Consider the following 17,725-nt stretch of genomic DNA (forward strand, 5'->3'; position numbering starts at 1 on the left):
CAGGTCTCTATGTCCCAATCCAACATTCTAACCACATAGGATGATATCTATGAACATTTACGTTTATATCAAATCAATAGGAGTGCCTGGAAAAATGCTGGCCCCAATATCAGACATCCAAAGTCATTCAAATCAATGGAAACAATTGTTCAAAAGTCAAAAGAAATAGCAGTAATAAGAAACATTAGCTATGAATTTAGCATTCTACATTTCCAGAAACTCCAATACTAATTTACGGATAAAGTGAGGGTGGGGAACGATTATGCTAGTGGTGCATTACGTAACATAAAAAGAGACAAATGTTGATGTAATTAGCTAATACAAATTAAAAACATCGCACATTTCCTTTTCGGAGATCATTCATGGTATTATTCACTTTTGGTATTGATTACCACTGCATCAGTTCTTGTAATCTGGTTAGTACATTAGCACTAAGTAAATAGTATTGATTCAGATACACATATAATGCATCCATGCAATCTTTGTATTTTGTCCATTTCCTTTGCATTAAGTTTCAAGACAGCACAAGCATAAAAGCTGCTAGCTGTTATAAAATCTAAAAGTATTTATGTGAGGTAGTAAAGGTAAAGGGACCCCTGAACGTTAAGGTCCAGTTTTACTGTTTTACTGGCCGAGGGAGCAGGCGTACAGCTTCCGGGTCATGTGGCCAGCATAACTAAGCCACTTCTGGCGAACCAGAGCAGTGCATGGAAACGCTGCTTACCTTCCCGCCGGAGCGGTACCTATTTATCTACTTGCACTTTGATGTGCTTTCAAACTGCTAGGTTGGCAGGAGCAGGGGCTGAACAACGGGAGCTCACCCTGTCGTGGGGATTTGAACCGCCGACCTTTGGATCGGCAAGCCCTAGGCTCTGTGGTTTAGACCACAGCACCACCCGCATCCCTTATGTGAGGTAGTACTTAGGATCAAACAAGTGCTTTTATCAATACAAGTTTCTGGAAATATTTAAATTGTAGCTTAGACAACAATAGTATTTGATAGAATGCATGAAAGAGCTATTGGCCTACAGATCCTTTATGCAACTGGCAGGTCTCTGGCTATCATTGGTTGGGGGAGCTCTACAAGTTGGCTTCTTTCATGTGTTTCACTAACATGCGAGGCCACTGCAACATTGTGGGGGACAGGTGGGGAAGTAGTTCTGCTTTCCCACACATACATACAGGCCCAACTGCTACAGAATGCGAAAATTTTCAAGCCTCACATTTGGCAAAATTAGTATGTGGATCACAGCATGTTAGAATATGTTGCTGCTTGCCCATTTCTGGTATTTTGGCAGATTCCGGCTAAGGGAAGCAGAAGGCACAGAAAACAAAGTTAATCTCTAAGGCATACAGCAATTGTAAGTGCTTACAAGTTGCTTGCAGCCAAGTAGTACCAACCACACTTCTTACACCCACCAGTCAACCTAACAAACCAGACTACAACTGTGTCAGAGTCATAGAGTCAGAAGGGACCCCCAGGGTCATCTGGTCCAACCCCCTGCTATGCAGGAAACTCAGCTAAAGCATCCATGACAGATGACCATCCTACCTCTGTTTAAAAACCTCCAATGAAGAAGAGTCCTAACCTCCTGCGGGAGTTTTTCACCAATGAAGAACAAAAACTAATGATGCTGCTGTCCCTATTACTATTGCTGTTCCTTGTACACAATAAATAAATTTGACATATAACCAGTTCAGTTATATTCTTTTGTTCCATTTGTTTTGAGATAAAAACACATTTATTTTGAAACTTTGTGTTGTACTGTTTTGTGCAATGCTGCAAAAGCATGAAAAAATGGGGGAAATCATATGTATTTACTCAAAAGTAGTATATTTTGTATCTATTTGTAATGTTCAATCCGCTTACTTAAGGTGAGTGTCTGCTTAAAACAAGTCACATAGCTACTCACAATCAAGAGATGTGATATTTTTAATCCTGCCAAAAAATTGTACTAAAAAAAGAGGTTATCGTTACAGAGCTTTGAAGCAGTTATTTGTCTCTATTTTATTAAATATTACTAGACATATCCAGGGGACAACAGATCAATAAATGTCTTTGCGGTTTCCTGGTGGAAGGCTGTAATTATTTTCTCCCATTACAAAATAAGCATAACTCAATTCCCCTCATCTATCATCTTTTGTAAAGAAATATCACTGTGTGTTTATTTCACTGTCTCCCTTGATTTCATTTCAGGGGGCCTCTTGCCTTCATTTCACACTCCTAAATCTTTTCTTTCTCTATTTGCATCTTCATTTGACATTGATAGTGACCAGTTTATCATGCAATGGCAGAATGATAGAGTGTGGCAAAAAGTCAGTAAGATAAAAGTTCTTCTAGGTGCTTTGTATAGTGGGTTTTGTCGCTGTTTCTTGAATTATAGTTTATGCCACATGTCTTGAAATATTTCAACTGTTTTGTCCTGGATAAAACTGAAAGACCTAGCATCCTCAATTTGACTACTTCATGCTGAAAATGACTAAAATTGAATCTGTGCCCAGTCCACTGTATTCATTTCCCCACCAGGAGTGTGGCAAATAAAATGCCAGAGAAATTATTCAGAAGCTTCCAGGCTTATTTGCTAACCATGTTCTAGTATCAATGAAACTAAAGGTGGTTTTGTTTTTTTAACCTTTCCCCGTTATTGTTTGGATCATTGTCTTCTTCCTATTGAAGTTAAAATAAGAACTAGCAAAAGAGCAAAATCAGTAGACTGGATCCAGAACTAAGTATACATAACAGGAGTGGCAGAAGCTAATTTTTCCACCCTGCCTCCCCACTGCAGTGCCCCCTCCCAAAAATATTCCACCAAGGGTTGTGGCCCCTTAACCTAAAGAGTATTTCTCCCACTTATGTTCCCACTGAAATTGATAGGGACTGCATAGAAAAGTGTTCTTGGTAGACTAAAACTAGTGTTTACAACAAAAAGCATAATCCCAAAATCTAATGTCTGTTTTTAATGGATTTCAAATGTCTGGTGGCAGTATTGTTATATACAGTAGTTCACATGTGGTGAAAGGGTGTGTGTTGCTGTATTATTGATTGTAGATGTATTGTTGTTTTGAGGTAATGTTGAACCTTGAACTTCACTGACAGAGGAGCTAGCCCAGTATGGGGGTAAACCCTTTTGGACTACTGTCATACCTTGGTTCGTGAACGGCTTAGTTGTTGAACAAATCGGCTCCTGAACGCCAAAAACTCGGAAGTAAGTGTTCTGGTTTTCGAACCTTTTTTGGAAGCCAAATGTCCAACATGGCTTCCGCTTGAATGCAGGAAGCTCCTGCAGCCAATCAGAAGCGGTTTCTGAACAGCCAAGAGAAATGGTTGGCTGCCATCATTTGACACCAGTATAGAAATACTGAGATATTCCAGGTCTAGTGAAGGCTTCTCACTGCTCCTCCTCCTAAAGAAGCATCAGTCATATCCATGGTTCAATTACCTCCCTCGGGCCAATGTGTAAAAGGCCCGGAAGCATCTAAAAAGCTTCACTGGACAACATGCAGAAGACACAATGAAGGTGAAAAATAAATACAGTGGTACTTCGGGTTAAGAAATTAATTCGTTCTGGAGGTCCGTTCTTAACCTGAAACTGTTCTTGACCTGAGGTACCACTTTAGCTAATGGGGCCTCCCGCTGCTGTTGCGCCGCCGCCACACGATTTGTGTTCTCATCCTGAAGCAAATTTCTTAACCCGAGGTACTATTTCTGGGTTAGCGGAGTCTGTAACTTGAAGCGTCTGTAACCTGAAACTTCTATAACCCAAGGTACCACTGTACTTTTTTGCTGCCTTGACTGCTTCTGAGTAGGCTTCAACATGAGCACACAGCAATGTTCTGACTGCATTTGTTGGGGCAGAGGCAGATTTAGGGGATGTAAGTGGTCCTGCACTGGGTGCTGAGCTGAGAGGGTGCTGCAGCAGGAACTGCAACAATGACAAACAACCGAAGGCAAGAGTGGGTTGTTGTTGTTTTTTGCAAAGCCCACTTCATAGCAATCAGCTCCAGGGATTTGTTCCAACAAATACTATGCACAATGCAACATAGGGACTATAGACCCACTCTATACAAAGCAGTAATTAAGTATCCCAAGACCAATTTAAGTCTATCTGTATGTTAGCAACAATTTAGCATGAAGGTGTTTAATGAGTTAGATTTCAGAAAACCTGCAATGCATTTTTTTCTAAGATTTCTAATAAAAAGTATTTACAACACTTGTTTCTCTGAGGTAGAAATCAGGAAAAATAAATTCACACATTTTCTCCCCCAATTACTACTAGGAGCATATATTCATTTTATTTCCTCCATAGTTCATCTTATCAGTGTTATTCATCAAAAGCCTGCTCACTGATTTCACATCTTATGGCATTTATTGAAATTGTGCATTTTGCTCAGATAATCAAACCATCAGCTTCCCTAATATATTCATATGCAAAACACTGGCAGAATCTGAAAAGTATACTCAAGCAAGCAACATTTTCCTGATAAGTTGAAACTGGCCAATGATTTCATCAATATTTTAATGAAATACTTTGGTGGGGAATACTATTAAATTGATCTGAATGAGTTAAAAGATTTAAAAACAACATCCAGATTAAAAGAAAAAGGAGAGGCCAAACACTAATATGTTGCTATGGAAGAAAACTGTTCTAAACACTTCTTTCTAGAATGAAAAATGAGTAAAGGAAATTAAACTTCAAGATGAAGAAGAATTTTGTTCCAAATACCAGAGGGAAAGGGCAAGAGGTGACTATGCAATATTTTATTTACTTATGTTATTTAACAAAATCTATATACTGCTTGATTGCAATAACCCCTCTAAGCAATTTACAATCGCCACATTACAAATATTCCTGAGAAGTGCAAAGAATATATATTTTTATAGCACGTTTTAGGGGCCACCAGGTGAAAGCCACAAATAACTTTAGCTGAAGAGCTTCAGTTTAATCTATTCATTCTCAGTGAGATTGACCTTAAATTAAAGTACTTTGGGCATAGCAGGTTTTTGATTAAGCTGGTAAGTTTGAAAAATGAATGAAAACACTTTATTTTAAAATGTCTTACTTTGGTATTGGTAAGCTCTAGAGAGGACTTTCTAAAAAGCCTAGTTTTGTGTCCTAAGCACATTCTTAGACAAGCTGATAGCTAATGGTTTTTGTCCAGCAAAAATCAACAAAAGCATCCATATATTGTTTTCTAATGCAAAGCTTGTTGCTTGCTTTTCACTTTTTCTGAGCCTTAGCGCTCAGAACACACAAATAATGAACAGAGTTCATTTTTCCATAATCCAATTCACATTCTGTGGGGACAGTTCTGCAAAACATATCCCTTTGCAGAAGTGAACTGGGGAGACTTCCTTGCCTATTGGACACAGACACACACTCTCTCTCTCTCTCTCCAGTGCCTGCAACTAACTATTCGATTAAACAAGCATGTACTTGAAAAGCTGCAAAAATAATGCGCAGAAAGTTTTTATACAGTGCTAAAGTCCCTTATTTCAGGTACTTCTATGATGGAGAGAGGCTACAATATTAATTTCTTAGAGCTGCAATAATGAGGGCTGAGAGGTGGGGCACAGGAAGTATTGGTATTATTCTGATAGAAGTTGCTGGATCTTCCTGAAAACGATGTTGTCAATTTAACAAACAAAACTATGTGATTTAGCTACATTGTGCAAAAGGCTGGTGTCAGAATACAGTGTCTGTGAAACCTTGTAAAACCCAGACATGCTTATAAACTCCTGCAAGTTTTGTTTTAAACTAAATTAGTAGCCCAACACCAGGAAGTTATGTTGTGAAAAAAGGTGGTTAAGCCTTTTGTCAACTTGAACCTTCACTGATCTCACACATCACCTGATGTTAACTAAACAACCAAATTCCTAAACACACAGTCCTCCCTCCTATCTAGAAAACTGATGTTGCAACAGCTAGAATTTCTGATTGCTCAGGTAATTGTAAAGTGGTCTGCAATATATTTCACTGGATATTCTCTGCAGACAGATATGCAAACATAAATTCTCCATGAAAAATTTGGGGGAATTTGAGTTTTTGTTCAAAAAATTAAAAAAGAGAGAGAAGTTTGCATTGGACTTATAAAATGCACACACAAAGACAAGTTGAGCCTTTAAGGTGTGGGATGACATCAACATGAAAAATACTACATCACTTCATTGGCAGTGCTGGCAGCTGCAGAGGAATGAGGTAATGTTGCCAAGGCTTACGCCAGTGAAAATTTAGGGCTACACTCCTAGGCACACTTACTAGGGTGTAAGCCCCATTGAACACAGTGCCACTTCTGACGGAAGCATGCACAGGACTGCACTGCAAGTTTGTAACTGGGTGCATTGCTTCAGAGCTTAAATGTTTGCTGGGCCACATAAAAGTGGATGTGATGAACATGCCTCTTTAAAGAACTCTTTTTGACTGGTAAAGCCATCAAAATCAATTCAATTTTATTATACAGCCACAGACCCATTAAAATGAAGCACAGAAATCATACAAACATAAAAGAAAATATATGGTGCTTATATAAAGTAGTAAGAGAATAGTAAGCCATTTACAGTGATTATTTTTGAACTGTAAAATCATAGATTGTTTGGAGCTAGGGTTTCTGAAGAATTGCCTTCTCCCAACTGCCCATATACAGACACACTCAACCCAGATGTGTTTCCTTTCAGTGGTTAGGCTGGTGACTCTGGAGAGAAAACCTTTTCTGCACTGGTGCCGCAGCAGTGGTGTTCTCTCAGGCAAATTGGACCACTGACCAAATTTGTTCTTTTCTAACAGCAGTTGACATCAAATGGCCAGAACTGTTTTCCTACTGGTAGCTTTAGTTTCACTTATTTGCCTTAATGAAGTGATGGCCAAACCTGGCCCTCCAACTGTTTGAGGACTACAACTCCCATCATCCCTAGCTAACAGGACCAGTGGTCAGGGATGATGGGAATTGTAGTCCCAAAAACAGCTGGAGGGCCAAGTTTGGCCATCACTGCCTTAATGGATTCAGGTTTGTTGTCGCTATTTAATAGTGTTTTAATTTTTGTATTTTAAAGCCACCCTGAAGCCTATTTCAATAGAAAGGTTGAATAAAAATTTAACAAATACGTAGCGGTCCAGTGCAAAGTAAGTGCTTGTCTTCAATGAATCCAGGCTTTTCAAGGGATCTTTATTTCTAATATATGCTGTATCCTCTTAAGCCTCTCCAGTGACCTCTATATTCAATTTACAGGAACCGCTTCTTACAAAGATGAATCATCTCTGGTAGTGACCAGCACCAATTGTTATTTATTTAGACAGACAGCTTAAACAATTTGAAATAATTGGCCCTGGACTTCAGCCAAAAAAATGGTAGCCCTAAAAAAACCACACACTACTAACAATGGAAATCAATGGGGCTATGCACTGAATAATGGAATGCACAATATAAATGAGACTAGGGATGGATGGGATAATTAGCCGATTTAAGTAACTAATTAGTACCACGCTCACTTACCCTGCTCAAGCAGTACTTGCTGTCCTTTCTGTATAGATGCTGAAGACATTTCATGTTTTGTTGGTCTACAATCTTGCCAAAGAACTCGTCGATGGTTTTGATGGATATTGCACAGACAGCAGATTTATGAGTTGGTTCCGCAGAGTCTGGTTTACTTTGAGCAAATACACCATAAAGAATATCTTGGTTGACATCGATTCGCATTTCCGAGGCTAAGTCTGCACCTGGTTTACCAACATACGCAGCCTGCAAAAGATTTAATACCTCATTCGACCGCTTGGTTGACCTCTTTCTCCGTTTCTCCGTGTAAATGCACTCAAGAGGCATTTCCATGTATGAATGCAACACGGACTCAAAAGAGCAGAACCGTATGATCCTTGTCTGAAAAGCCTGAGAATCTATAGATTCTCTCTGGACAGTGAGGAAGTACACAAAGTGGTCTTTTTCAAATGCATGGATGTACTTAATAGGGTAGGAATTTCTGAATTCTGGAAGTACATCAATGTAAGAGTAAGCGGTGAGAAACTCAAAACCGTCCAGGGTTTCTTTTAATCTCCGAACAGATAGCGAATGCAGCGAATGGTCCTGCTGAGATGAATTATTGATAGTATTTCCAACATAGAAGTACACAAATCTTTCCTTCACTGTTACCAGAACTTTGGTTCCTAAAGGGCTTACAACACAGTCAGGACACTGGTCTGATTCCTCATCCATCCTTTTAGAATACATGCAGTAGACCTCCTTTCCAATGTCAGCAGGATTATCAAGATGAATGACATGGCGCTGACAAGTTCCTTTTCCAACGCTGCCGCAACTGATGAGCTGGCCTTCGTAGTATGTATCTAGGAATAGAGCCATGTTGATGTTATCCTTCCAGATGTTATCAGATTGGTTTACTTTAGGCTTACATTCTTTACAGGGAGCACAATCTGGGTTCTCCAGAACGGGCCCAGTCTTGTACTCAAATACGTTGTGAAGGCTTTCATTGAAGACATAGATTTTATTGACCGCTCCCCCATAGATGTTGTGCTTGTATAGAACTATATTTTGTATCGGGGTTTCTGCCGTGAAATTAGGAAGTTGGTATTTGACATTCAGATTGATCTCCGGCCTTGACGCTGCCTCTTTACATTTACCTTTGCTCCTCTGTACCAATATCAACAGAAATAAGATAATCCTGGAGGCAGAAGGAGCAGGATTCTTCATTACTGCAGATTTGTCCTGTCAAAAAAACATGTAAGAAAGTTAGTATGTTAATAAATCACAGAACGAATTATCAATCAGCAAAAGGAAATGTGCATCTAAGTTGTATAAGACTTTAGCTTTTCTATCAGAAGGCAACACCATGAGATGCAAACAATAGCAAGGTGGTGACCAAAAATTGAATATAAATGATGAAAAGCAGCAACAAGAGGAAGCCCTTCTGATAATGAAAGTGTGTTCATGTTCCTTTATCCTTGAAACATGCTACTTTACACAGATGATAGATAGATAGATAGATAGATAGATAGATAGATAGATAGTTAAAGCTAATTATGTCAGAGTTGCTTACCAATACAAGGAACTTAATTCAACTGTTTGATAAAAAATTTCAAGAAAATCAATTAGGAATACAATTTTTTAAATGTAGATAGTAGGCAGCCATTTGATTTAACAGATAGTTCATTTTAAACTGCTGTAAAAGAAGTATGTTCATTTCAGTTAATTTAGAACGAACCTACCATGCACAAAATAGGTAAGGCACCAATTTTTGAAAAAAATGTGACTGTTATTGTTAAAGTGTGGCAAATTTATGAATTTCCATTAGCATCACACCTGGATAGTTCAGCCGGTTGAGCATGAGACTCTTAATCTCTGGGTTGTGAGTGTGAACCACACATTGGGCACGAGATTCCTGCTTTGCAGGGGGTTGGACTAGATGACCCTCATAGTCCCTTCCTGCTCTACAATTCTATGATTCTATATAGCTCAGAACAGAAACCCAGTCTTCATTATATTTTTCCCATCACATAATAACAATATGTAACAAATATTATTATAGTAGTATGTGTGTGTGTGTGTGTGTGTGTGTGTGTGTGTGTGTGTTTCAAGAGAGTATTTTGTTTTCATACCAAGTGGGAAATTTTTAAAAATCTTTTATAGTTCTTGACATGCCAAGAGCATTTGGGGGAGATCATTACACCACTGCTTGAGTAATGTGTTTTCTGCATATTCTGCTTATTGACTTTTTTTTGCTGGGATTAATTGGATTCACTTTTTTTAATTCCCACAGCAATAAGTCACTTCGGGGGGCCTTTAGAATGCACAGGCAGGCAAAAAGCACACTCAGACAAAGAACTGACAAGCTAATTAGGCTAGTGAAGAGCCTAACCTTGCAAATTTCTTCCTTTGTATTCATTCTGATGTGGTTTGCAGAGTAAAAAAAAGACTCATATGACTATACGGGCACTAAATGAATTGTGGTTGAAGTGGGTTTTGCACCAGTCTTCAACATTATACTACGGTTAAGTCACACCAAACATTGTTCTATTGATACTTAGGCACAGTTGCTAAGCTAAATTTAGTTTCCCTGGAGGAAAACAATTAAACAATCCAAAAGGAATCATGGCCATATGTTGTTTACAGGATTTCGCGGGGAAATGTTATTTAGCTGCAGGTGAATAGTATTGTTACCAATATACAAATGCTCCTAGCAAGCTCAAAGCATTTATTTATTTATTTTTATTTCTAGAAATGTTCAACAAGGCTTTAACAAAGTTAACAAAGAGTCTTACTACGTTAGAAACAGTATCACAGCTTTTGCTTAAAAGATACATTGGCTTGGATCTAAGGAAAGGCTTGCACCAATGGAAGGCACTTCAGTTCACTCAGAAGTGTGTGTGTGTGTGTGTGTGTGTGTGTGTGTGTGTGATTTCCTCTGATAAACCAGTTCTAGATATGTCCACTCAGAAGCAAGTCCTCTTGAATTCAATGGGGCTTACTCTCATATAAGTGAGGCTAGGGCTGCAGCCTTAGTTATACAGTGGTACCTCGGGTTACATACGCTTCAGGTTACATACGCTTCAGGTTACAGACTCCACTAACCCAGAAATATTACCTTGGGTTAAGAACTTTGCTTCAGGATGAGAACAGAAATTGTGCTCTGGCGGCGCGGTGGCAGCAGGAGGCCCCATTAGCTAAAGTGGTGCTTCAGGTTAAGAACAGTTTCAGGTTAAGAACGGCCCTCCGGAACGAATTAAGTACTTAACCCGAGGTACCACTATACCTCAGAATAGACTCACTGGAATCCATGGACAAGTGTGGCATTGTTGGGCATCATCCACTGTGTCCAATGGGGTGTGCGTAGGAGTGTAGCCTGAAACCCCTTCCATCACCTAAACCCTCCCTACATGGCATCGGCTTTTCTGGATAAAGGAATGAGGGTGGGAAAGCCTCATTGTAGAAGCAGTTTTGTGAATACAGTGGTACCTCTAGATATGAACAGGATCCGTTCTGGAGACCCGTTTGCATCTAGAAGCAAACGTAACTAGCAACGGCACGTCTGCGCACACATGCGTTACTTTTCGCCACTTCTGCGCATGCGCATGACGTCATTTTGAGCGTCTGCGCAAGCGGCGAAACCCGGAAGTAATGCGCTCCGTTACTTCCGGGTTGCCGCAGAGCGCAACTCGAACGCGCTCAACCCAAAGCGCATTCAACCCGAGGTATGAATGTACAGCCCATACTTTTAGGATTAATACATATTTTTGTTTTGGATAACTTGTGACAGAACTCAAAAGTAATTGATTTCTAAGAAACTGCTGTGTTCCTTCCAGTGCTTTAGATCAATAAATATTGCATTTCATTTCCCTGTGGCTTGTGCTATTAATCTGTGCAGACAGGAGGTTTTTGCAGAAGTAATATGTGCTGGGCCCTAAACTCTTCAATTTCTCAAAAAGCAGAATTAAACTGCATAGGGAGAAAGGAGATAAGAAAAAAGAAAATACCCAACTCTTTATAAGGTCATGTGAAATACAGTATCAAATTGGTCTACCTAAACAAATCATTTTGATTCAGTCACAGCTGAGCAACTGAGATCTGCTGAATCAGATCTACAATACCAGTGTTGCCAATGTAGAAGTTTCTCCAGTTTGGATTAAACATAAAAGTCACTAAAAGGAACTTGAAAGAAATCTGTGTTAAGGACAACAGAAGCCTCAAAACTGAACAAGTCAACAGTAAATCTGTTTTTGGCCAGCATGATGTCAGTTTTCTTTCATGGAAATGTGTCGTGTAGTGTGAGTCTTTAGAAATGAGTACTAGCCAGGCACCACAAGTGTGGTAAGAAATGACATGTCATATAACAAGAGGTGCAAATATAAGTGTTGCGGCTGATATCCTGATGATGGAAACTTACGTGGCCTGACTAATATTCATTGCTGCAAATGTGTGGTTTATTTTCTCTTTGCAAGTAAGCAGAATTCCTGCTGACTATCTTATGCCTGTTTATTTTATATAATGTCCTGATTTAGGTTGCAGAAGTCTTTGACTCCACTCATAGCATCATGTCCTGTTCTATGATTCTTTAATCACAGAATTGTAGAGTTGGGACCCTGAGGATCATCTAGTCCAACCCCCTGCAATGCAGGAAATCTTTCACCCGAGGTGGGGTTTGAACCCATAACCCTGAAAGTAAGAGTCTCGTGATCTATTGACTGAGCTATCTGCTCAGTAACCAGTCCCTTTAGAATTAGGGGAAAGGCTGTGTTTCACTGGCAAAGAAGATGTTCTGCATGCAAAAATAAAAATAAAAACCACAGCTTCAAACTCTGGTGTCTCCAGGTCAGGCTGGGAAAGATTACTGGGAAGCCACTGCCAATCAGTGTCACCAATGCTAAGCTAGGCAGAGCCATTGTCAGAGTTAGCATAAGGCAATTCCCTATGGTCCCAACAACAGAATCGGAAGGTTCCAAATGAGTAATCTTGTCCCCAAATGCAGTGTTTCAAAAACAGGATGTATGTTAAACGGCATCTCCAATGAAACGCTTCAAACCTTCATTTAGGAAACTCCAGTATTATACAAATATCTCCCAGTACTTGTATTATGCTGGCAATCATTTAAAAAGAGGTGGAAGCATTCAGAAAATACACAGAACAGCCCTTGAGAAACTATCACTTGAGAATGTGGGTTGCACTCGTGTAGACTTCATACTAATGCACAAGCCTCATGTTCTACATGCAATTAGGGGCTTTTATGTTTTACATAGGGCTGTGCACTGAAAGATTCCTTTCTCCCATTTAGCAGTGGCACTAGTAAAGTTACAGGAACGTTGCACTATGCACTTTTTCTGAATATTAGAATTGGCTCTTCATTGCTTCTTGTGCTATTTTAAGGGAGTAGGGTCAACAATATATTCACGATAAAGCCACTCAACAAGCAGGTAAGGAGGAATGGGCATAGCAACTCCTGTACCATTCTCCTTTCTCTGTAAATCCAAGTAGTTCAGACATTCAGGTTCAGCAGGAAGGAAAATTTGCACAAGGAAACAAATACCGAAATAAAAGCTATTTCATACCAGTAAAAATGAAAACAATGGATCATGTATCCATGTGTGTCAGAAATTGTTCCCTTATCCAACGATTTAGCACAGATTAATAGTGGGTGATAATCAACAAAGTCGTAGAGCTGACCCACTGAAATCAATGGAGGTTCGTCGCTTTTAGTGGGTCTACTCTGACTCTGACTTAGCTGGACAACATTGGCTATCACCCTGTAAATTGTCTGAAGTGCTTTGGGTTAATCCAACTCTTGTGTGACCATAGCATCTCAGGTACGAATTTCAGGTTGAATATGTCAATTCTGTTGCAAAGTGTTATCTGACTTTGAAAATTCAGCAGTCATATTGACTCAGAACCAGAAAGCATTAATCTACATACACTAGGTAGCAGTGGCGTAGCATGGGTTGTCAGCACCCGGGGCAAGGCAAGTAATTTGCGCCCCCTAACCCGTGGATTTGCGCCCCCTAACCCGTGGATTTGCCCTAACCCCAGATGTTGCACCCGGTGTGGCCGGCCCCCCCTGCACCCCCCACGCTACGCCACTGCTAGGTAGGGAACCATTTAGTCTTGGGGGCACATGTCGCTGGTAGGCAGGGTGTCCAGAGGCAAAAGTGGATGGAGTTAACAGACGTTATTCTTCATTTTTGTATAGCAGGCTACATCCCACCTCCCCACTTCTGCCTCCACACCCTCAGCACCTCCATAGTTCACACACACATTCCAGAAAGGCAAAAAACATAAGAGGCCAATACAGAGCAGGACCATTGAGGGGCCTGGCCTGGGGAGAAGAAGAAGAAGAGTCTGGATTTGATATCCCGCTTTATCACTACCCGAAGGAGTCTCAAAGTGGCTAACATTCTCCTTTCCCTTCCTCCCCCACAACAAACACTCTGTGAGGTGAGTGGGGCTGAGAGACTTCAAAGAAGCGTTACTAGCCCAAGATCACCCAGCAGCTACATGTGGAGGAGCGGAGACGCGAACCCAGTTTCCCAGATTATGAGTCTACCGCTCTTAACCACTACACCACACTGGTGTAGTCCCGAGGGCAAAATAAGAGGCTTAGATGTCCAACCTAGTATTTTGAAAGAGGTATCAATAAGAGCTATCTATTCCTCTAATTGCATAAATGCTACATTATCAGCTTTATTAACAAGTTTTTCTACAGTACTGCCTCTCCCGACGCTCTTGTGATGGTGTACCAAAGTTAAAATATAATACATCAATAACATATAAAATGCAAAAAAACCCACAAAAAACTATGCAGTTGAAAATGGGCAGGAATAAAAAAAATCAACCATATGCTGGAGCTTAGCACCAGCAAAAGCCTGGGTACACAGATCAATTTTAAGAAGAAGCCAAAATGTCATCAGCAAAGGCACCAGCCTTAATTCGATGTGAAGATGGTTCCACAAAAAACTTTCACATCAGAGTTAAATATGCAAGTGGGGGAATGATTCAGGGCTGCCTTCCTTTAAGGCTACCAAGTTCCATTGTGCAGTGAATCACCAAGCCCAAGAAACACTGTTTATGCAGCTTTAAACTTATCAAGTCCATAACTAAGTAAAATGAATGCGTTTGCATCAACATTAAGAATCTAGAATACATTATGCAACTGAAGAAGTTGGGTGAGGACAACCAGCAAGTTTCTCATGGAAATCAGTTGCTAGCAATAAGAACCATGGTTGGTTGAAGTGGCTAAGATCCACAACCAAATTTGTATTCCTTGTTACTTAATATATACATGATGACCATTTCCCAATAACCAGATATTATAGGAAAGGAAGAAAGAATGGTAACTGGAGATAGGACGAGCAATAAATAAATTCAGGCAATTGGCCTGCTATTTAGGGGGGGGGGAGTCATCAACAGTATTGACAATAAGTTACAGTCTTCTTGGCTCATTTGAAAGATCTTTAGTGTATTCTTTTTAAGCTGAGCGGTGGGGGGGAAAAACCAGGTATGCATTCAGAATTTTAGCAGAATTTTACCTTCTCACCCCTTGCTTTTTCCTGTAAGACCTATTGCAGTCATTAAGAGTCGTCAACAGGCTCATCACAGCTATCTGCCAATCAGCCATTCCCACCACCCTTCTGAGTAATACCCCTCCCCACCTTCTCACTATATAGAAGGATCTGGCAACTTCTGTTTCAGTGTATCTGAAGAAGTGTGCATGCACACGAAAGCTCATACCAAGAACTAACTTAGTTGGTCTTTAAGGTGCTTTTGTTTTGACTATGGCAGACCAACACGGCTACCTATCTGTTAGCAGATTAAGTAATTCATTTATATGCACATCCTATTGATAGGTCTAATATATTAGTGTATTTTACAACAGCTTTTCATGGAACAACTGTTTTGCCAGGCTTATATTAACAGGCTCTTAAACACAGGCATCCATTCTGAAGAAAATATATTGTTCCTTTTACTCATTTAACAATAATTTACAGCAAGCAGACTGGAGTGCAGTACAAATCATAGCCTCTCCTTTGTTACCTGCTGTAGTGCTTTAAACCCATAAGAATAAGGGGAGCTCTTGGGCTTGTGTCAGACAACTAGATTTATTTTGCTGCTTCTGGAAGTAGCAGTGATGAGCTAGAATGGCACTACAGGCTTTTAAAAAGATTGTATAAAACGAACCTTCAAAAATATTCACCGGTATTCCAAAAGAATAAAGCAGATCAATAGCTTTGCTTAAAAACTAAGAATGTGGAATATCAGTCAACATTTGTTGAAGTGTGCTGCTATATGAGCTAAAGGTTGAAGGATCAAGTCCATAATAAGGAAGCTGAAAATGCTCAAAGTCTCCAAAAGAAAGCCTAGGAACCAAAACTTACAAAAGAACACAGATGGAAGTAAAAAGCAGACAATAGGGACTAACATCAATATATGGATCTGAGCTGACAAGCTCTGCTTTAGGAAATCTAAACGGTAATGCACCTTTTTTTAAAAAAAAAAAAAGTTTGGTGCTTGAGAGGAGAGAGGAGAATGGACAGCTTGAACAAATAGCATCTCACAACCAGTTTCACACATACTTCAGAGAAACTTAGATTGCTCTGCAGCTCTAAATTATTAGAGTTCCAGAGATCTCAGAAGCTTGCTCTGCAATAACTCAGAGCAGGGCTTTTAGTGTGGCTGCCTGCCCTTGTTCTTCTGAAATAGCTTTCTAAATAAGACAGGCACCCCCTGTCTGTACTTTCCAGAAACAATTGAAGACATTTTTAGTTCTGACAGGCTTTCTTTATGTCTAATTCCTTTGTGACAGTGGTTTAGAAGACAATTAACAGCTAAATGATGATGATGATTTCAGTTTCCCATGATTAAGAACAGAACAGTGGCTGCCTCATAGGATTACTCAAACAAAATTTTAAAAATGAGGCTACAATCCATACCCCATGGTCTACAGCAGTGGGGCTCAACACCATCACCATTGCATCCTGAGCCCCACTGATTGCTTTCAACTGTGCCCATGAATGAGCAGAAAATATTTCTGCTCCCACAACACAACTCCAGCTCCTCTCCTCCACACTGCAATCCTCCAAAATCTGTTCAAGGTTTTGGGTTGGATTTACATGATGTTGGATTCAAACCTATGACTATTTTTATAACAAAGTCCTTGCTTTTCTTAATAATATCACTAAAAATGGTAGCAGGATTCAATGGTATCCCAGGAGCTTACAAAAACCCTTTGCAGAGCTGAATTTTTAAAACCTGCAGCATTCACGTTGAGCAACATGAGCAACACTTATTAGTTCTGCTTTCAAGGTAATTTTTACCCCAATTGTGAGACTCTTCCAAAATGCTTCATGCCATAGGAGAACATTACAGCTGATGACCAATTAGTGGACCAATTCAGTGGAAGATGTCCAGTGAGAAAGGATCTGACCTCCATTACCAGAAATAAAATTATGGCTATGGTGCGTCCAAAACATATGACTATGATGCTGGTACAGTGGTACCTCAGGTTACATAAGCTTCAGGTTACATACGCTTCAGGTTACAGACTCCGCTAACCCAGAAATAGTGCTTCAGGTTAAGAACTTTGCTTCAGGATGAGAACAGAAATTGGGCTCTGGTGGCCCGGCAGCAGCAAGAGGCCCCATTAACTAAAGTGGTGCTTCAGGTTAAGAACAGTTTCAGGTTAAGTACAGACCTCCGGAATGAGTTAAGTACGTAACCTGAGGTACCACTGTATAGATAATTAGAAGAAAGAAGGTGCTCCAGCAGCTTGAAAGCTAGGCCAGGAAGTAGCAGTTTCTCAAAAAAAACAAAAACCCACCACTTAAAAAAATTTATTTCAAATATTTCTAAGCCACTCTTCATTGCCTAAACAATTATGGAGCAGCTTACATTAAAAGCATATACACAACACACATGAAAAACAAAACAGGCAGAGTTCCAGATTAACTGTAACAAGTTAAGGCACGCTGTTGAAAATGCTAAGAAAAACCTGATAATGGGTGGAACGCTGAATGAAAGGCAGAGGGAGAAGGAAGAAATTTCCCCTGACTTGCAAGAAAGTTCCCTTGACTTGATTGTCTACAAATCTGGAGCTGTGAAAAGCAGCATTTTTAGTTTTTATACTAAGAATAAAGGCTGTGTATCTGTGACAAGATGGTCTCCACACATGCTTCCAAATGACTGGTCGAATCAGTTAGCCTCCCCGCCCCCCGCTATTTTGTAGATATTATGCACTTTAACA

General features: G+C 39.9%; 1 protein-coding gene across 4 annotated transcripts in view; it reads right to left on the minus strand.

Moving 5' to 3' along the window:
- Positions 1-17,725, minus strand: part of MET (MET proto-oncogene, receptor tyrosine kinase) — a 97,537-nt gene that overhangs the window by 61,759 nt on the left and 18,053 nt on the right. For all 4 annotated transcript variants that reach the window (XM_083574320.1, XM_083574317.1, XM_083574319.1 and 1 more), the window contains one exon: positions 7,489-8,709. In XM_083574320.1, the coding sequence (XP_083430446.1) occupies positions 7,489-8,694 (1,206 nt within the window). In that variant the 5' untranslated portion in view covers positions 8,695-8,709. The remainder of the gene's footprint in view (positions 1-7,488; positions 8,710-17,725) is intronic.

The sequence above is a fragment of the Podarcis filfolensis genome (assembly GCF_964270895.1).
Source record: "Podarcis filfolensis genome assembly, chromosome: 10".
Lineage (NCBI taxonomy): Eukaryota > Metazoa > Chordata > Lepidosauria > Squamata > Lacertidae > Podarcis > Podarcis filfolensis.